Source organism: Panicum hallii, chromosome 4, assembly GCF_002211085.1.
Source record: "Panicum hallii strain FIL2 chromosome 4, PHallii_v3.1, whole genome shotgun sequence".
NCBI classification, from domain to species: Eukaryota; Viridiplantae; Streptophyta; class Magnoliopsida; order Poales; family Poaceae; genus Panicum; species Panicum hallii.
The window spans coordinates 5477905-5499821 of record NC_038045.1 but is presented as its reverse complement, the minus strand read 5'-3'; the positions used below and the strand labels follow the sequence as shown (position 1 = coordinate 5499821).

The window sequence follows — 21917 nt, the reverse complement described above, 5'->3', positions numbered from 1 at the left end:
GTACAATTATTAATATAAAAACTATTCTACATAGAGGGTTGGAAATGCCCTTACAAAAAGTGGAGAGATGGTTTCATCCGATATGCTTTCTTCTTTTTCTTCATTAAATTTTTACCATATCATACATATTGATATTCTGTCCTCTCTCTCTTCATTAAATTTCTACCATATCATCTACTAGATGGATATCCTGAAAAAAAAAAGATTGGATCATTTATCAAGAGCTAGAAAGAGTGCATAGACGGTTTCATCTATATAGATATGTTTAGTTCTCTTTATTAAATCTCTAAATTGTTATCATAAATGCTTAGTATGTGGTGGGTAGCAGATTATTTGTTTGAAAAATAAAACCTAATTATATTTTAAAGCTAAATAATAAAATTTACATAAAACAGAGGAAAAGCACGTGGCATGACAAAAACGGTAAAACTGGGAGCGCCACTCTCCCCCACGTCAGCACCGGTTTCAGACTTTCAGTTCAAACCATTTCCCCACTGTTCCTCCTGTCCTCTCCCTCCGCTCCCCTTCTCCCTTCGTCTCCCCGTCTCCGGCTAGGGTTTCCTCACCCACACCGCGCCCTTGCCACCTCCGGGACCAGTGATGTCGCAAGATCAAGGTGGGGAGGATCCTCCGCCGCGGCCGCAGGCGGAAGGCGAGGCACCGCCGGCCGCCGACGTCCCCATGGGCGAGGCTGCGGCGGTGGATGATGATGATGATGAGGAACCCGTCACTGGGGAAGGCGGCGCGGACGGGGCGGCTGGCACCTTTGACTCCGTGGAGGGTTGGGTGAAGCCCGAAGCAGCGGGCGCGGCGGAGGGGGACGGGGAGGAGCTGAAGGGTGACGCAGCGGCGGATTCCGTTGGCGAGGCTGAGAAATTGGAGAACGGGGATGAGCCCGTGACGGTGGGCGGGGAGAAGGGAGGCTCGCCGGTGGGAGATGCTGCAGATGGCGGTGATGATAAGGGCGTGGATGGTCAGAATCAGGCTGCTGAGAACCAGATTGTGCTGGTGCCGGCTGATGAGGACCTGGCCATGTCCAAGATCTCAAATAATTCCTTCATGTTCGATTACTCCACTGGTGGTGATGACTCGGGGACTGAGGAGGAGCAGGCTGCCTTCATGAAGGAGCTCGAGAGGTTCTACAGGGAGAAGATGATGGAGTTCAAGCCCCCGAAGTTTTACGGTGAAGGATTGAATTGCCTCAAGTAAGCACACACACACAACACACTTTTTCTTGTATTATTCATTGACCTCTGACTATGCTGAATGAATTAACCGTACCTTTACTACCATTAGGTTGTGGAGACAAGTTACTGGATTGGGTGGCTATGATCAGGTACTCATCATTATTTATGCCTTTCTTTTTCGTTGAAGAAAATGTAAATGATTTAATTTTCTGGGGATGGTTGAGTTATGAGTTCATTTGCATCGCACATGCTCAGCCATTAGTATTTTTGTTCTGCTAGTAATAAACACGCTGTGTCTGAAAATGTGTTGCAATGAGCCTCCTACTAGAGTTTTGCCCTTATGCCCTAAGTAATTTCCACACCCTATGTGCCTTTGGCTTCCTTTGTTGGTACTTAGCATATCATTCTTCTTTAACTTTGTACCTCAATTAGGAGTTAAGAATTTTGACTAGCTTGCCAATGTTGTTTACATATGTCTTATTTGACCATCAAATTGTCTTGGTTTTCCTTACCCTACACAGAGACTTGGGCCTACTATTTGTCTGATTTCACTCTTTTCTCTTCCAGAGTCATATACACAACCATCATTCTGTTATTTTTTGTTTGGTGTGGAATATGCTTAACCTGTTCACCTTGTTGGTAGCATTCTGTGGTGTTCAAATCTTCTAGTGCCTGTTCTAAAAGACTGTTGCGTAGCCTGCCTATGAACCACTAGGTGCTCCTATCCACCTCAGGTGTTCGGTGATATATCATCCCTCTTCTTATTAACCTCCTTGGCATTGTTTTTTGTTTACATGTAGCGGTGAAAATCTCAACTGGTTGCAAAAACTTGACCTTTATAGGCATGGATATTTCTATTTGAGAAAGCACCATTTGCAGAGTAAATAACTATACTCATAATTTAGTACTGAAATGTAACCATGGGATATACAGACATAAACTAGCAAATACTGTGTTTCTTAAGTGGAAAATTTCCTCTGTGCTACTAAATGGATTGACATGATTGCTTTTTCTTTTGTCTACAAATGTGATATTTAATCTATTTTATTTCTTTGTGGGACTATAAAATATGTGTCTGTTGATTTCTGGTTGTGATTGCTTTCCCCTGTTTCTCTAAGAGTGGTTTTGATTGTGTAATCGTGTTTTATACTTCTTTTTAAATAGTACGCTTGCTGACTAGTTGCATCGACACTCGACAGGTGACGTCATGCAAACTGTGGCGCCAAGTGGGGGAGTCATTCAAACCTCCAAAGTACGAATTTAATAGTCTGCAATCGTTCCATTCATCGCTTCTCAATTGATGGCCATCATCTGTCATTATACATAACAGAAACTGGGACATAGCTGACATGAACTCTTATTTCTGCAATCTCTTCCATGATTTGACCGGCATGTTTTATGCAGGACATGCACAACTGTTTCATGGACGTTCCGTAACTTCTATGAGAAGGTATTTTACACTTCCCAGTCTGTGGGACTACCTGATCAGCCGTAATAGCTCTCTAGTTTCAAGACTCTCTTAGCACTTAGTGTTGCCATGTTTGGTAGCTGCTATGGCAGTTGGTTTAATAGAAAACCTTTCATTTAAGCACATTCTTCATGATCATATCAAATTAGTCTTGCCCTCTCACAAAATGCTGTTCGTTGAAAGTTTTTCCAAGCTGAAACTAAGTTAATATCCTTAATTGACTCAGAGCAGATCAAATTTGAGGCTACATTGTGAATTTCCTTTTTTTTCTGCAAAAAACATTGTAGATTTCTATTTAGAGGAAGGATTTTGGGGCAAGATGTAAATATATTCTGCTAGTTTATCCACCTAGGTTGTCCCAAGAACGAAGGACTGTTCTCAGCAGGGATGTAATTGATGTAATTGAGAGTACAGTACCTTTGCTAAGTGTAGTGCTAGTTTTTTCAAGAGTTCTTGAATTATTTAGTGAGCACTGATTCCCCCCTGTTTACGGCATCTTCAATTCTCTATCTCTCTCCTGCAGGCACTCCTTGAATATGAGAAACACAAAATTGAAACAGGAGAGTTCCAAGTAGCTTCATCTACTTTAGCAGATCGAATTGGTTCTGAGAGCCAGGTACAGTTTTATTTGGTCTAGAAAAATGTTGTTTTACATGGAAATCAAATAGAAATTAGTCCTTTTTTTAGATAATTTAGCGAACGGGTGCCTAGCCGGATTGGTTAGGTGGCCTCAGTAGCACTCCTTAGGTCCTAGGTTCAACTCTCGGTGGGAGCGAATTTCAGGCCGGGGTTAAAAAATATCCCCTCACCTGCCACCACATCAAAGCATGAAAGGAAGGTCCCGGCCCGCACTCACACGGGTAACCCGTGTAAGGGTGGGGCAAGGGTTCGGGGGTTTTCTTGGCCTACGTGAGAGGTCTTCTCTTATTCAATGCTCGGGGGTTCCCGCCCCCACCACCACCCCCCCCCCCGGCCGAGTCTTTTTAGATAATTTAACACAAAGTTGTTTCAAATGCAATGGAATTTATTTTTTTATATCTAAGATCCATGATCATTCCATGAACTGCTAAGTGCAAACAGGATGCTCGTTTAGTTATGGTAAAACATGGGAAGGATATGTTGCCTTTGAGATGTGGAAGGAGCCTAAAAGTTGACGTTATATGTTTCTCCAGGTGGGTGGAAGCCATATATCTGGCTCTGGAAGGGCCAGAAGAGAATCTGCAACTCGTGCTATGCAAGGCTGGCATTCTCAGCGTCTACTAGGAAATGGTGAAATTGCTGATCCAATAATTAAGGTATTGGTTGCTTTCAAGTCAAGTGTCACAATCAATCTTTATTTTGTTGTATAATAAACTCTTTATTTTTTCCCCAGGATAAAGGCACTATTGTCTTGAAGAAGGATAAAACTCCTAAAAGCAGTGGTACCTTCTGCATTATCTTTCATTAAACTTCCATTAGTTCCATTCTTTACTAATAGTTGGATTTTGTGTAGGTTCTGCCAAGAGGAAAAGGACTCCATCCTTGGAAGATGACAGGGTGGTGCCATATAAATCCGATAAGCTACAGTAAATCCCTTGTGCACTTCTTTATATAAATCTTCACGCAAACCTTGTGTTCATTTTCCTTGCTGTTGCTGCCAAAAATAAGCAAGAATTGCAACATTGCTTCACAGCAAAGGCTACATTCTGCTCTTTTGCATCGCAAACGATAGCGCTATGGGGCATAATATCCACTTGAATAATTATTTATGCCTGGCATTGCATAAGAACGAAGTCCTCTTTCCTTCTTGCTCCTTGGACTTCAATTGATTGGATGAATTATTGCTATCTGGCAGAAATGACTCTATGGTTATTGACATGGGCCCTCCTGCTGATTGGGTGAAGATAAACGTTAGGAGAACTGTGAGTATCTATATCTCAGTTTTATCTGTTAAATCTTACTGCTCTATGTTGTTTGGTACGCCTTTGCTGTTTTTCTCCCCAGTTCTCTTTTGCACTAATTCCAAAAGGACATTTTACAGCATTAAAAGTTGTGTTACTTGAACCGCTTATTCTTCATGAAATGAATAAATACCTGGTCTTGTGGTTGTTATGGAGGTTCTAAAAAATACCATGGGTCATGAAGAAATCCGTGACACTGATTGCTTGTGGGCATTTTGTGAAAGAGGTTTTCTGTTTTCTTGCAGAAAGATTGCTATGAAGTCTATGCATTGGTGCCTGGCCTTCTGCGGGAAGAGGTAAGTAAATGCAAATGTTTTTTTACTGGTTTTTATTGCTCCTTAATCATGATTTTCTCATATGTGCTGCAATATGTTGGAGTGCTGAAGCTGCTTTTAGAATGCTGATGCATGTTTTGATGCAGGTACATGTTCAGTCTGATCCTGCTGGTCGTTTGATAGTTACTGGAGAACCTGAGCAACTAGATAACCCATGGGGTGTTACTCCATTCAAGAAGGTCTGTTAACCATTTGAATTGTATAACCCATGGGGTGTTACCTGAGCGCTCATTGGGACTGAAACTGGCACACCCTTTGCAGGTCATTAGTTTGCCTTCCCGCATTGATCCTCACCAAACCTCTGCAGTTGTCACTCTCCATGGGCAGCTATTTGTGCGTGCACCATTTGAGCAATCAAAACAATGATGCCACATGAAGCACAATAATACAAAGTATGCACCCATTTTTTTCATAATGATGCGCTATTGATTCTATGTTGTTTCACTCTGAAGCTGTCATCTATTAAGAATGGAAACTAAAACAGGATTTAAGTAAAATTAAAATCCGCATATATGGATGGTCGTGTTGATGCTTGTGGCCTTGGGTGTGTTGTAAGGGTTCTCTGCCCCCTTTTCTTCTTAATATAAAGATACACAACTCTCCTGTATGTTCGAGAAAAAGATGGTTGTGTTGGTGCTTTAAAAGCGTCTGCTGCTGTTTGTTCCTTAGTCTTGAAATAGAAAACTATTTGCAATGGATTTCATGTTCTGAGTTATTGTTTGTATTGAGTACAAGAGTATCTTTTCTTTTTTCTTCTGTCAGGCTCCAGTTAAACTAATACCATCACATGAGTTCACACCTGTCTAACTAGCTGTGGATTCGGCACTTGTTTCCTACTTAGCACATGCCTAACCAACTTTCATCTCTCCTGCAGGTTTGCCTTATGGGTGGGATTATGTGCTTGTGACATGAGCTTAGAAGTTCTCACCCTAATCTTCGTCGAAAACTAGTTCCTTGCTGATTCTAATGCTTCAAGACTCCTTCCTTGCTAGATCTCTCCTGTATCAATTAAACTCATTAGTTGACATAGTTCTGTCTGAATTTGGTTGTCTCCATTGGCTGTGATTTGTAGCTAAAGCTAAGTTACTAAAAGCCTTTTAGTTTAGAATGTTAATAGCCTGATGCCCAACATGTTCATGTTTTCTTTTCAATTTAACCGGCATAAAGTGTACTGTTTGTAGCAATGTAGCATGTAGCTTGTTCTCAGTATTTGAGTTATCAGAACATGTAGACATGTTACAGGTAGATTCATTGTATGTAACTGTTGCCTGACTCAATGCTATTCAACATGTATGGTCAAACAGTCTATACTCCATTGTGTGCCCCGGTACTAGCTGAACAGGTAGCGTCATGGAAGACTGTTGAGGAACAATGGTTGTTGGTTTATATGTTGTTTTCAGGACAATATCTTTACAGGTTTAAGCTTCTGTAAGAATAGATTGTAACAATGCTTTGATGCTTGCAGCTGCAGAGGATTGTCTGGTCCTATACATTATTTGCTGAAATTTTCAACTCTGTTCTGCAGGAGTACGTGTCCATATCACTGAGATCAAACTTATTGTACTTGCTATAAATCGGAGTCGTAAAACAATGAGCTGTTGCTCCCACTTTTTGTGAATACATACCATCAGAAATGTCTTGAATTGAAAACATGCTAGCCATTCTAGCATTGAACTTGAACATGAGCTACGACCATTATTCATACATGATACGCTGTTGTAACCGACAGACACGAGAAGACACCGGGACAAGAACATGCTTGTTTCCTGGTGCAACACTGTTTTTCGCCGAGTGCTGCGTAGATCACGCCCCATGCCAGCTTACCATGCGACGTGAACTGTCATCCTCAAGGCTTCTCTTTTGGGATGCGGCTGCTGCCACGCCCGCCGGTGCCCGGGTTTCTATTTGCAGTGGTGAGGTGGCCTTTCTCCTTCCCGTCCTGGAGACGCCCATGGATGTGCTTGGCATTATAGCTACTGTCATCTCCGCCGCCGCCGCCACCGCCACCATTCTCTCCGCCGCCTCCGCCTCCACCGTCTGCGCCACCTCCTCCACCTCCTCCGTCATCTCCACCACCACCACCACCACCACCTCCACCCCCGCCACCTCCTATTACGACATTGCCATGCCCACCATGGTTACCTCTTCCTTTGCCACCGTCACCTCCACCATCAATTCCTCGACCTCGACCATGACCAATCCCTCTTCCCCGACCTTTACCTTTACCTCCTCCATCTCCTCCGTTACCGTCATCATTACCATTATTGCCGTCCTCCCCACCTCCACCACTACCACCACCTCCTCCTCCACCTCCACCTCCACCTCCACCTCCACCGCCGCCACCGCCACCTCCTCCACCACCACCTCCGCCGCCGCCTCCTCCTCCTCCTCCTCCACCACCACCGCCGCCGCCTCCACCCCACGGCCCCCGTCCCCATACCCTCTGCTGACGACTAACAACGCCCACATCCTTCTCAACCACATCGCTGTGCACGACGCTGTCGTTCCTAAGCGCCACGGCACCATGCCCAAGCGGCGCCGCAGAAGCTCCCTCCGTCTCCTCCGCCAAGGCGAGCCGCAGGAGCAACGCACCAGCAGCGAGGAAGAGGAGGCCCAGCCATGGGGCTCTCCTACTCCTCACCGGCACCGCCATCTTCACCACACCCTCAATGCAAGCTCGATCACTCACTGCTCGATCGACCGCCTACGCGCTCGCTGAGTTGCCTATCACTGCCATGCATGGGGTGAGGTATAAATAGGAGCTGCTAGAGGGCAATGCAGCGGGTGAATTCATGGCGACGAGCGCTGTAGAAGAAATCATCTACCAAGCGGATGCAAGATGGGGACAAGGGCAAGTGGGGGCGGACTGCAGAAATGGAGTGAGTCTAAATCGCTTCCGTTGAAAGCGATCGATGATATTTGCACGTGGCAGACTGACAGTGCAGTGGCAGCTTGCATCATATGCATCGTGCAGTGATATCGGATCCATTGCTCCATCAGACTATCAGTGACAGGTTAGATCATGAAGGCTCGCTTCATATCCCCTCATCCAAACGGGCTCCTACTTCAAGCATACTGTGGTTACTCTTCAGAATGAAGCAAAGATGCCCACATGGCTACATGAACTGTCGAATGGGAAAGCATGGCATAGCCACCACATGCCGTACTAATGATCACCACATGAATACGTAGAATGTACTTCTACACAAAAAGAATGCTCCTCCGTTTCTTTTACAAGACGTACTTTATGTTGTTAGCACAAAGCCTTTTGACCGACATTATTACTCAATTAGCATCCATTCATGCGATATAAAACTGTAATCATAATCAAATAATTGTTATATGAGTGTTGCATCAATAATTATATACTGATAGAGTAATTATTAGACAAAGGCTTATCATCCTTACAAGAGAAAAATAAGTCGTCTGTTATTTCAAATGAGGAGAGTGCGTATATAATTATACATGCACAACGCAGAGCGCACCGAAACGAAGAGGATGCGGCACCGTAACGTGAACCATGCATGGCATTTTAAGGGGAAAGAAAAGGCAAAACCGAAAGTTGAAGGACAGGGAGGCGGCGCATTCACCAACCAGGCGCACCATGCCGTTAGAAACACGGAAACCTAATCTAAGAACAGGAAAAAAAAATACACACACAAAAATCTGATGGGGACTGGCGTCGTACCGGCAGAAAGAGGCCAAGCCGACGTGGTTTCTGTTCCACATCGTTGTCGGAATCGTTATTGCTCACAGCCTTCCTATCTGTCAGCACACACACATAGATCCGCTTGCCGGTGGGAAGCGATGGCACAATGTGTATTCGTTAGGTTATTTACTCAGATTGATACATATATGATTAATACGAAAGACCTTTTGCGAAGTCAATATGGATGGTGACGCCGCCCAATATATCGACCATATCATGCTCGTGCATAAGCAGATCGACACGACGTCACAAAGTTTGATCGGCAGTGCTGACTGGTTTAAGCTTCTCCAGGAGAAAGGTTGCCCAAAATGAATCCAACGGTAAAGAGGTGAGAAACAACTGACAGTCACAAGTCCGAATTTTACTGTTCCATCAGGTCACAAGAAAAAGGGAAGAAAATAAAACCAGTGGATTGCTCAAAAACATGGGTTGGGATCTACCCGTTGAGTTCATGATGCAAAATAATGGAGAGACACCTCGTGTTTTGTGCACCCGAGAGCCACCATGTTGTTGGGGTGGGGGGGACCAAAACAGATCCTACCGGATCATTTCCATGTCACCACGAAATAAGACAAGTTATCACATTGCATTATGCCAAAAGTAAAAGTTTCCAGAAATCGCCTCATCGCTGTAACTTTCCTCTAAGAATAATTTCTTAACGATGCCTGGATATGCTGCAAGCAAGCAATGATAGAGGCTACGAGCAAGAGAACGGGCTCCAAATGGATTAGCTCGCGCGGAAATGGTTTCAACCTTTGAGATAACAACTGAAAATTAAGAAAGGTCAGTCGACGTGCTATGCGATCTGCTTGAGTCAGCAGGATCCTGATCCTCTGAAACTTTCTGTTATTCAGCAATGATTCCTTTTGCTAATCTGAGAATTGTACCATGGTACAGGCGAGTCGTTTCGCCAACGCTCAGCTTGTGCACAGTCCTAAACTACTGCAGCTGCCGTGCATGTGTTCTCTGATTACAGGTTGCAACTAGAGCTACAAAACTGGATGGCTAATGGTACAGTAATGACACAAGGAAGTCTTGTTGGATCGCCAGATTCTGATCAGCATGAAGCCTTTTCTTCTTGAGCATCCGAGTTCCACTTGGACAGCACAAGCTGGCCATGAAGTCCTGAAGCACAGGCAGATGTTCCTTTGCCAATGTGCTTATAGGTCATCGTCCATCAGTTCATCAGGAAGGTGTACTTTCTCCATTGCAGACTGCCAAATACAAGACAAGGAACGTCAGCCATTAAATCTCAAATGAATTCTGCATAACACAAGCATTGCAGTAACCATAACAAGTGAATTCCGCTTTGTGGCACCTAATAAGGTAATAACTGATCAACTAGCAATGGTTGCTAGACCGTTCTAGGAAGAGACGCAGAGATTAGTTGGAAAAGAAGATAGGAAAATGAGGTAGATGGAGGTATGCGAGGTAAGGAAATAAGATTGTATTATACCTTAATTATAGCAAGATCAGCAGCAGGGGGTTTCAAATCCAGGGCAATGCCAAAGCAAAAAACAGCTTTGTCAAGAATGTTGAGTTGCTTGTAAATCTTTCCCATCAGTGCATACATACTACTCTCATGAGGTGCAATCTCCTTTAGCCGCTCCAACTCTTCCAGAGCTTCTGTGTATTTTTGTAGGCCTAAAAGGATTAAAGCCTTCTGATACTTGGGCAGTGCATTCTTCTTATCAGCAGCTATGGCTTTCACCATCATCTCCAATGCCTCCTCATTCCTCTGACAAGATTGCATCCAGAAAAAAAAGGTTTCATTTAACCATTGCCCACAGATGATTTAGCAGGGGTAAATGCAAACCAAAAACAATTCCATCAGATACCAAATGTAAGTCATTTTAACCTCCTATACTATTACCCAGAGTCACTCCAGAAGGGCTACTACAACCTATATTTGGAACCAGAGGCAGTAGTTTATTGTGGTCAATCAATGATATCAACCTTTAGAGAATGCAAGGCCATCCCAAGAACAGAAGAGCGAGGATTTATCTGAAATGCCCTCCTGAAATGATGCTCAGCAAACTCAAACTTCTCCTGCCGAAGATAGACCACTCCAAGGCCATACCAGGCATTGTAGTGCCTTCATCTACCTGAAGTGCACATCTGTAGAATTTGAGGCTATTTTCATAATCCTCCAGTGCAGAATACCTACAGTTCCAAGGAATGGTGTTTGATTAGAAAATTTGAAATCTCAGACATGGATTTTTATGAAGTTCAAACTTGCACCTCAAAAAAATACTCCATCTATCCCAAAATATAAGGTGTGCACGTATTTCAAGATTCAAACCTTGTAATCTTGACGAGCAGTTAACCTCACATGATGTAAATTTTATTTTTCAAAAAATAATATCATTAGAATGACATTTAAAGGTATTTTATTATTATTATTATAGTTTTGTTGCTATAAACATTGTAGTATAGGAAGAGTTAATAGTCAAGCTTATTTTGGAGACCTTGCCAAGTCAGATCACACCTTATGTTTAGGGACAGAGGATGTACTCAAGCATTAACTAGACATATGAATCAATATAAGTAAAATTATGGGAGCAAAAACATACTCATGACCACATAGAGTGTGCGCATAGGCAAATCTTGAGTCAAGCTGTACCGCACGTTGAAAATTCTTCAAAGCAGTCTCATGATCTTTCCTAAAGGCAAAGCAATTGCCCACTGCACACCTGTTGGCACATTTCAGAGAGATATATTAGACTATGTAACATTATAGTAATGTAATGAGAGGGGCCAGCTTAAAAGCATATCCCACTAAAGATTTAAAAGACTAATCCACCTGTTTTGCACTGCAATGACAACAGGACTACATCTGAAATTGTCAAGCCAAGAACAACACAGGCTTATTTACCCCAAACCCCCCTTACCCCTCGACCCTCATACAAACAGGACACCTTGTGCTAGTTCAAAAATGTCATCATTACAAGATGGAGTGAAAAAAAAAGATTGAGATACTATGACAAGAAAATGATGCAACACTTTTGTTCTTTACAAAGTAGAACAAAGGCATACCATGCTTGAGGAGATAGTCGATCAATAGAAATAAGCTCTTGAGCAAGGTAGCTTAGTCTCATTTCCACGTTCAGATGCTGTAAAAAATAACAAAAACATGCAAGCTTGTAGATAAATGTTAATGTAGCCAAAAGTCCAACTGCAATGACTTCACTTACATAAAGAACAGTGGAGTAGATGTCCATTCCATCCAATATACAAGGAGACAGTCGATGCGCTAACTCAAAGTAATGATCAGCTTCCAAATAATCAACCAATTCAAAATATGCCTTACCAACCTGCATGGTTGACCAGAATGAACACAAACTTTTTTGTACCAAAAGAAATGAAGTTTAGAAATATTTTCTAATTTTAATGTCACCATATATTTTGCCCACTTGTTCAAAATTGCCCTACTCTTTAAACCCTGTAATTTCTTAAAATTAAAAGGTACTTCTTGCTTCATTACTGCCCTTTCAAGAAAAGAAAAAGAAATGAAGTTTAAGAACTATCTTTTAATTTTAAGAAATTACAGGGTTTAAAGAGTAGAGCACTTTTGATCAAAGTGGGCAAAATATGTGGACATTAAGGGATTCATCGTGTTCATTATTGAGATGTACGATTAACATTGCCAATCCCAAAATTAACTCGATAATTAAATTAAAAAGCAGCATAGACTATAATTTTCCAATAAATATTCAGTCATGAACTCATTATATCATAAGGTTCACTTAAGAGTCAGTTACAAGGTCAAAAACAAACGACGAAAACAAAGTCCCCCCAAAAGTTCCCACATTAGGATGCAGATAGATGTACACCATTACTTTAGGTCATAAAGACTTTTTTTTTCACTAAAAGAATCAATTGCATTTTTGTAAGTCTCCACTCATCTTGCATCAGTTGTACCTGGCATAGAACTCATCCAGTGTTAAATTGCGATTCAGGGAGTTTTCAGAAGACTTCCAATGCTTCCTGACCATTTAGTTAACAAAATCAGTTTAGTGACATCACTGGATAGAAGGTTATCGTCTGTAAGTTGAACACCCTATATCATACCTGGCACTTAAACAAGCAAGAAAGCCTAAAACCTTCCCCAAGTGTTCGCAAAAGTCCCAGTAGCTTCCTGATTCCAATTGCAACTTTGGAGTCTTGCGACATAATTCGTTCAGCTTTATCTTGCTCAAAGAATCTTCCCTCAGTTGTACTTACAGAAGATGAGGTTGCTAGCACATTATCTGTCCACATTTCATCAACAACTTCGTATCTGCTTCCTAAAATTGAGAAATCACTTTTGTCATTCCTGGAGAGCAGAAAATGCTATTCTATACAGCAAATAGCTAATGCAAAAAATCATACCTAGAAAATACAATCCCACTAAACAATGCTCCCTCTGATAAGAAATATAGGTACTTTTAGGTTTGTCCTAAGCAATCTTTTTTACTTTGACCATCAATAACTAAAAAAAAACAAACAGTGCAACTTAAGATTGATATTATTCATCAGGAACAGTAATTTTTGTATTTAAGAAATAATATTGAATTAATTTCACAAAACTACAACCATGCGCACTAAACTATCAAGGAACTACAATTTTTTAGATCAGTTTCGCATACCTACAACTACTTGCACCCTTAGTTTCACAAACCTACAATATTCTGCATGCACCCACATGTTAGCCACACAAGTCCATATGCGGGTCCATGCAAAATGTCGTAGGCTTGTGAAACTAAGGGCTGTAGCTATGTGAAATTGATCCCAGATGTTATAAGTCATGCTAGCCCAATGTAAAAAAAGATGTAGTTCTGTGAAATTAACAGTTATATATTTGTACACAAATTGATGGTCAAAGTTTCACTCTATGGAACATGTTGATGTCCTAGATTGCTTATATTTGTGATCAGAGGGAGTATTATAGCAAAGGCTAAGGTGAAAGCATTGGGGATGGTCCAGTGAAGGAGAAAACTAAATGCCAGAATTTCTGAGAGAGGATTTTGTAGTGAAAAGAAACCGCCATCAACATTTAATCGTAGCAATCAGAGCAATGTTTTAAAGTATGAACGGTAAGCTCACACTAGCATAGAACCAAGAAAACATAAAATTTTCGGGCCACACCTTATATGTTTCAAATTCAATTGTTTTTTCTTGTAAGAAATCACATCATAGAAAAATGGCAAGTAATCCTGCAGCTCATATGCTATGAAAAAACGGAATTGAGAATATAAAGACATGAATATACTTGAAGAAATAAAGAAAGCAGATAATTGTGGTAGTATTATTCTAGCTTTTTAGAACATTTGAAGGGACATTAGGAGAAATCCCTATAATTCAGTAAGCAGATTCATGCACGGTTATTAGTAAAACAGAATTATAATGTTTTGCAACTTGGAATCATAACTACGATTTTCAAAAAGAAGTACAACAACCATATCGATATGGGCAGAAGAAACAACAAAGACAACAATATTCTGATAACAGCCACCGTATTGATATGGCCAGAAGAAACAAAAACGATAATAATATGAGTACATAAGATATAACTGATGTAAACTCAATGGAACAGAACATCAAGCAAATATGCAGATAGATCTTGATCACACAGCCACACAGGTACATAACAACACATACACATCAAACACATTTTTCTACTTTTATAATTTGATGAATCATCCACATTGAAATGATAATCACCTTCATCAAAATTTTCTGTAGCTCGTGGTTTCCCTTTAACTTGCACGGAACGTACGGCTGTTGAACACAATTTTGATGGTGTGAACGAGTTTACTCGCAATTTACCTGACGAGTGATCTGTTCCATTCCTACCAAACTGAGTGATATTTGAATTTGAATTTGAATTTATTATCATGTCTCGAGAAAGCCTTGCCCTTCTTCGAGCCATTGAATCACTACTCAGATTAAAAAGCCTTCCATAAACCTGGAAAACATCTTCAGCTCTAATATCATCATAAGCAAAAATTTAAAAGCATGAACTAAAAACAGTACACTAATTACCAGGCACTTCTGCTGTGTTGTTAGCATGAAGCTGTTTCATTTGCTTAGGGATAAGATCCCCGAGGCTTGAGGGAAGACTGGAAGTTACAATTCGATTTTCATCAGCAAAGTTTGACTTTTCCAGAGCGGATGTAGATGTGTGTTCCTGCTGGAGACGTAGAGCAGTTGCTTCACTAAAACATTCATCTGCATCTTCAGCAACACCTACAAGATGGTGACACATTTTGAATTAAGTTTATGACTTCACGCTTTAAATGAGGATGAATCATGATTATTGAGCCATATAGTATAACCGCCAGGTAAAGGCAAATGACCATATTGCAATTAGCACACTAGGAATCAACCAATAAGAACAAACACCAAGCTTGCCGATAAAGTTTGAATGCATTTGTACACAAAATTTAGCACAGTGACACTCAAGTGGAGGAGTCTCTCTCTTTTTTAAAAAAAAGTTAAAATAGAAGACAGTCATCTATGAGATGATGTACATAAAGAAAATAATAAGACTCACTAGAAGTAGCATATTTTGGAAGGTACATCCTACAAAATCACCATTATTTTTTTTTTAAAGCTGTAATCACCATTGTTTTCATTTCTTCTTCTAAACCTTTCAAAAGTTATAATATGATGAGGTGACACTTAAGTACTTCTGATACTGTAATAAATCACATTTAGTATAGACCTACTACAGAACTTCAAAAATGAGTGTACAATGAACCAACCAAGTATACACAATTCCTCGTATGCTGCCCATAAAAGAGGATCTAGAGTCAACGCTTGTGTAAATTGTTCAGATGCAGCTGACATTCTGCCCGTGCACCTGCAATCATATATGAGACAAATGTAGTGAACTCTGCCAATATGAGAATTTGCAGCAGCACAGATTCAGTAACCATGAATAACAAACCTGTAAATTATTCCAAGGAGGTAGTGTCCTGTAGCTCCACTGGGAACCTGCATAAAGGATGAAACCAGTAGAAGTAACAAAGATGTGATCGCTTTTATTTTCTCACTTAATACTTCACCTCTGTGGAATCAATAGCAGTAGGCAACTTCACATGAATATCAATATGTCATGGCCCATAAAAGAAAATTATAAGGAAAAAAAGTTGCCTCCCCAATCCATGCAGCGACAGGCATTAATTTTGTGATGTTATTAATGGCTTAATGCTCCTTCAGGCTTTGGCACAACACTCAAAATAGAAGCACAATAGGAGAATGTACATACACATATTCTGAACTTAAGAACATAATTGGTAGATGTGCCTAGCAAGCAAGGTAGATCAACCAGCCCTAGTAAGCATAATAGGAAATATGTGTCCTGCGCGAATTTTTGGTTTGCAGAAACAAGTCCACGCAACATCATCGAGCAAATATTCTCTTAGAACAAGCTACTTTGTGAAACTCATTGTCTACAACTACAATTGTATCAAAAGTACTAGAGGGGTATTTAAGTTATGCTATCCCTATAAGTAATCTATAAACTTAAGAAATACATACAAATAATGCATGTGTTTAACGAGAATCAAACCCAATGACAAAAAATTATGCCTATATTTTCCAACTAAAGTAGTTCAGTTGGGTCCCACATGAGTAGTGCGCAGTTGCTAGGGTACTGCATGAACAATACCTACATTACCCTCTACACAAAAACAACACTAAAATTTTATACATTAATTTGCAACAACATAAACAAATCATTTAACAAATACACTGTGTACCTCAATGTTTGGTTCATTGACTGGACATATAGTATCTTCTGCTTCCCGCAAGATGTTCATCCGAAAGCATGACATAGCAAACAAGTACCGGGACTCCGGCAGCTTCTTCCCTTCATATTACATTAGAAACAAAATCCATAAATCATCCACACTACTTTCATGCCAACATAAAAGGAGAAAAATAGTCCAACATGCAGAATAAGAAATATCCCCACAAGATGGGAAATATATTCCAATTGTTTAGATTCTCAAACAGTCAAACCTTAAGGACATTACTACACAGTAGGGAGCGTGAACTGCAGAGTGGTAATATGGAGAGCAGATTCTATTACCTTTCAAAATATGATATGCAGCATATGGCTGGTTGTTGTGGAGGTAACATGTTGCTAGCAACTGCACATTGGTCTGCACAGAAGGTACAGAGCAAGATAACATTTAGTGTATCAGCCATGGAAGTAAACAGGCTTACAAAATAAAATACACTCTAACTTAATGTGGAAAACTAGTATAAGAAATGTCCTATAACAGGAAAGTCAGCATTGGCACTCGACTGCTAAGAAACCAAACACACATAAAAAAACATTCAACACAGCAAAATTAGTGGATAAGAGTTCCACTAACCTCGCCCCTCATGAATTACCGAGAACAACAGCGAGAACCCAATAAAAAGTTAAACCCGGATCGGGCAACTATAAGATTAAGAAGATAGAAGAGAGGGTCAATACCTCATGTAACGACATAGGACCTAGGCTATTGAAAACCTTAGAATGGCTTCAATCGTGGCCACCTAAAGATTTAGATAAGTTAACACACCCAGCGGCTAGCAGAGCGTATAGTCATTACAGACTAACAACACTAGAGCTGGTACTTGAGAAACTGCTCCCAATTTCAGGGTTCACTCCATTCTCCAGCAAAATTATCCATATACCCTAGACGAATCGCGCACAAATACTCCAATTCCTCACAACTCAAACCACTCTAGGAAACAGCTAGAGAGAGCCACTTGATTCAAGTCACCCGTATGCCCTACACCCAAATCCCACCGCTTTAGCTCAAATGCATCCTAGCCACGTCAAAACACACACGAAAGGACGGTAAATCAAAGCGCCGCAGATGAGACCCCGCGCCAAATCGCGGCCTCACGCCGACCACACTCCCGATCTAACCCGCACGAACCATTCCCACCAGCAATCATGCCGAATCTAGCCGCACTAGCTAAACTGAGGGGCGGGGGACGGGGCAGCTACCTCGGAGGGGTACTGCACGTAGAGGCGCTCGCAGAGGAAGACGGCGTTGCGGTGCATGAAGAGGCGCAGGCTGCTGCGGACGCGGTCAACCATTAGGGTTTCCATCGCCGCCCGGCGGCGGCGGCGGCGGCGGCGGCGAGCGCGGGCGAGAGCGAGGGGAGGCAGTGGTGGCAGAAGCGCAGGCGCAGGCAGCAGGGGAGGGTCGTTTGAATCGGACGTTTGAATCCGGCAGGCTCCTGGTTGGGTTGCTGGGTGCGATGCAATTTGGATTGGGGATTCGAACGAGCGCGTCCCGTGGGTGTGCGTGTGGAGCCGTGGCGTTTGAACGGCGTGCGCCTCTGGCGTCGCGAGCGGCGGCGTGCGAGCTGGTAGGCGCCGAGGAGGTTGCTGACAGGCGGACCATGGTCTCGGCTCTGAACGGCGGGACCGGGTGTCAGTAGCAGGCCGTGCGAGATGTGAACGTTGGATTGGATCAGCTTCGGCCTTTTTCGCTAGAAGATGGGCCTTCTCATATAGGCCGCAGTGGCTACTTCTTCCTCAGCCCATCAGCCGGAAGCCCATTCCACAAACCCAACCCAGCCCCTCAAATGATCCCGCAGGCTGACCTCTCGCATTCCGCCTCTCCCATTGGCCAGAACACGGCACCACCCCGCGTGGGCCCCACCCCGTTAAACTGCGAGGAACCTTCCTCACCTTCCTTGCGAAGCAAAGCATCTGAATGCGAGAGTCCGCTATAAAGCCGCGGAACTGTGATCACCGCGACAAAATATCTCGCTTTCCCATGGACGACATCGACCTCGACGCCCTCCTCGCCTCCTTCTCCGGGGAGCCCGCCGGCGTCTCCGACCTCATCGTACCATCCCCGCCTCCGCCGGCGCTGGCGCCGGCGCGCGATGCGGAGGCGGGGTCGCCGCAGTCGGTGACCTCCCGGGCGAGGCCGCCCGGGGAGGAGGCGCTTACGGAGATCGAGAAGTTCCTGATGCAGGAGGGGGAGGCGGAGCTGAGCGGGGAGGCCGAGGGGATCAGCGTGGAGGAGTTCTTCGACGCGCTGTACGACGGCGGGGAGAGGGGCGGGAGGGGAAGGAGAGCGAGGCGGGTGGAAGCACGGATGAGGATTCCGGAAGGGATGAGGACGCCGGAGGCCGAGACGGTGGAGGTGGACGGCGATGATCCCGTCAACAAGAAGAAGAGGAGGTATGTTGATTATGTTTTGTATCCTTCTTATCCTGCTTCCTGTGAAATTTAGGAGTCTGCTATAAGTTCGTGTGGATTATTGCTTAGGTTGTATGTAGACCATATGCTTAGGTTGTGCGTAGAGATCGTGTTCAAGCCAATTCATAAATTATATTAGGTTTTAAAATTTCAGTACTTGATAAACTTCTAGTATATGGGTTTTATTGTGAACTGTACCTAATGAAAGAGATTTCTGCGATTGATCACTAGAAATATTCAAATTTCCATCTGAGTGTAAATTCCAAAAACTGATAGATGATGTTAGTGTTTCAGAGATAATGGCCTATTGGGAAAAGGGCTATTTTTGCACAAATACTCGCCTCGGTTGCACTGTCAAGTGTTAACTGTTTGAAATTTGATCACTAGATGGAAAGGATCCTTTTTTCATTTAATTTTTTTTCTTTCCAAGACTAGTTGTGCAATTTATCTCGTATATAAAAGGGGATCTGCCTTGTGAATTTATCAGGCAAATGAGGAACAGAGATTCCGCCATGAAGTCGAGGGAGAGGAAGAAGACGTACATAAAGGACTTGGAGACGAAGAGCAAGTATTTGGAGGCAGAGTGCCGCCGCCTCAGCTATGCACTTCAGTGCTATGCAGCTGAGAACATGGTACTGCGCCAGAGCTTGTTGAAGGATAGGCCTATTGGTGCTCCCATAGCCATGCAGGAGTCTGCCGTACTCACGGGTAAGACACATCAAGCCTGTCATCCTCTTATCGTTCTCTGAGGTTAGATGAATATGTTTGCATTGTTACCATATTGGCTTGAGTCATGGATATGATCAGTCGATTACTATTTTTCCTCAAACACAGTCGATAATTACTAAGCAAGGGAACCTTTGGAAGTACAAGAGCCATCAGATTTTTATTAGAATTTTGCTATATGCAGATTGGTTCTTATCCTGATGCTAATACAATCTCATATTTGCAGAAACCCTGCCGTTGGTTTCCCTGCTTTGGCTAGTGAGCATCGTGTGCCTGTTCCTGATGCCCGGTCTGCCCAACCGAAGTCCAGCTGCTCCAAGCAGCGCCGGAAGAGGTCTCGGGATGGTAGCCGGAAAGACAAGCAGTGAAAACCCAGAGATATTGGAACTCATCCTCCATGGAAGGCGCTGCAAGAGCACAAGGGCAAAAATCAAACTAGATACATTACCATTTCATGCAGAAGCTGTTTGCTAGCCTTTCCGTAGGCTTCTTGCAAGCATGCAGACATGCGGTGTGTAGTGTACTTGTCAAGCTTAGCATGCCTGCTATATATGTGTCATGCAGCAGCCAGTTGATATCCACGGAATGCCTTTTCTTTTCTATTTGGCTTTTTTTTTGTTCTTCTTGGTTTCAATAGCACCTATCTTATCCAAATTCCAGAGTACTTAAAATATGGGCTTTTGTGTTTGTACATTGGCATCTTGTTGTTCCTGGATCTGAGGTTCCTGTGATCGTGAATCTTTGCAAGTGTTAGTGTAGTATGATACTAGTAGTTGGCGCGCCTATATATATGCGCGCAAGGAAAATGAACTTGAAAAGAAATATAGGTTTTTTTAAAAAATATCGTTGTACATATATTACCAAGCATGATAACAGGGATAAAAATGAAGTTCAGGATGCTAGTTATTGCAAATATGTCTGTATTTACATTAGATGAGTACATGATAGTATTTACATTATATATATATCAAAGCTTCAATGCTTGATCATCAGTTTGCTTCTCGGTTTTTAATTCTGCAACCTTCATGATCTCTCTCTTTTGGTTTATACCCATAGAATTTGACATTTTGTTGCAAATATATGGATATATGTGAGGAGCTAAAATACATAAAATCTGATAACATATGAGCTCTGTCTACATGCATAAATAAAAAGTTGTGCAAGCATGTATTAGAAATCTGAATAATATGCGTACCTGAATCGTTGTTGCTGAGTCGCAAGGACTGCTTGCTGCTGGCCGGCTACCCAGCGCTAGTTGAATCGAAGCCCTGGGGTGGCCCGCCGCTCGTTGCCGTCCTCTACCTGCCCGCGCGGCAAGATGCAGCTCGGCATTGCTGCACGATGCAGCCCCGCCCGCCGCCTGAACCGCGCCCGTGGCCCGCCGTCGCCCGCGGAGCGCCGCCCCGCGTCTCGCCGCAGCGCGAGGCACCGCCCCCGCTTTGCACCGGTGGCCCGCCGCAGCACGAAGCGCCGCCCTGCGTCTCGCCGCCGTCTTCGCTCGCCGCCGCCGCGCGATGTTGCCCTGCAGCCGCACGCACGGAGCGACTCAAATTCTGAAAGGCTTGCGAATTGGGTGTCAAATCCCGTGAGACTCATGGGAGAAGAGTGGGATGGAGGGGCATCCATAGTCACCGCAACGAGATACTGATGGACATCCCCGCCGCATCATGCTGCTTGCATTGTTTGTCTCCGTCATTTTGCTTCTGCTGTGAACCCGCCGCTGCTTTTCTGCTGCTGCTGTGAGCCTGACGCTGCTTTTGCCTCAGCTTGCCGCTGTGGCCGCCGCAGCCACCATCTGGCCATGTGGTCCGCCCGGGACGCTGCGCCCGGATGCGCAATTTTGGGGGCAGTGGAGTCGATGTGCAGCGCCGGCGCGGTGGAAGGATTTGCAAGTTCAGAAGGAAGCAGACGGGGGCACGGCCGCACGGGTGATGCGGCGATGCAGTGGAGCGGCGCGATGGAAGAAGCATATCGATGTTTCCTGAGGCAGATATTTTGACGGGGAAGTACAGGTAGTAAGGTGAAGGGTTAAACACATCGAATCTTATGCTTAGAGCCTGTTTGGATCCATCTAAATGGCAAAAGGGTAAATGGCAAATTTTCGCTCCTGTCACATCAGATGTTTGGACGCTAATTAGAAATATTAAATATAGTTTAATTAAAAAAACTAATTACATAGATGAGGACTAAATGACGAGACGAATCTATTAAGCCTAATTAATCCATAATTAGCAAAATTACGGTAGCATTTGCCCTTTTGCACTTTGGGGTGTTTGGATCCAAAAGTGCAAAAGAGCAAAAGTTTTGCACTTTCTCTTTCCGTTGGATGCAAACAGACCCTTGATCGC

At 43.1% G+C, this 21917-nt stretch overlaps 3 protein-coding genes and 1 pseudogene across 3 annotated transcripts; 2 read left to right on the top strand and 2 right to left on the bottom strand.

Annotated features, from left to right (window-relative positions):
* Positions 1–465: 465 nt before the first annotated feature.
* Positions 466–6245, top strand: LOC112889928 (AT-rich interactive domain-containing protein 6-like). The gene is made up of 13 exons (XM_025956732.1): positions 466–1205; positions 1297–1336; positions 2387–2439; positions 2592–2637; positions 3179–3271; positions 3828–3950; positions 4028–4076; positions 4148–4220; positions 4490–4556; positions 4841–4891; positions 5017–5109; positions 5192–5322; positions 5805–6245. Exons 1-12 carry the CDS (start codon positions 601–603, stop codon positions 5294–5296), a joined length of 1398 nt encoding a protein of 465 aa, XP_025812517.1. The 5' UTR covers positions 466–600; the 3' UTR covers positions 5297–5322; positions 5805–6245.
* A 3220-nt stretch (positions 6246–9465) lies between these two features.
* On the bottom strand, positions 9466–17996 carry LOC112889166 (annotated as a pseudogene).
* A 389-nt stretch (positions 17997–18385) lies between these two features.
* On the top strand, positions 18386–20268 carry LOC112889062 (bZIP transcription factor 50-like). The gene is given in 5 exon segments (XM_025955544.1): positions 18386–18704; positions 18707–18761; positions 18763–18825; positions 19331–19551; positions 19796–20268. Coding segments are annotated over 5 exon segments (879 nt in total). The 5' UTR covers positions 18386–18412; the 3' UTR covers positions 20044–20268.
* Positions 20269–20554: 286 nt separating this feature from the next.
* On the bottom strand, positions 20555–21560 carry LOC112889064. Its single transcript, XM_025955547.1, has 2 exons — positions 21202–21560; positions 20555–21091 (listed from the first exon to the last, which is right to left on the bottom strand). Exons 1-2 carry the CDS (start codon positions 21537–21539, stop codon positions 20821–20823), a joined length of 609 nt encoding a protein of 202 aa, XP_025811332.1. The 5' UTR covers positions 21540–21560; the 3' UTR covers positions 20555–20820.
* Between the last annotated feature and the right edge of the window lie 357 nt (positions 21561–21917).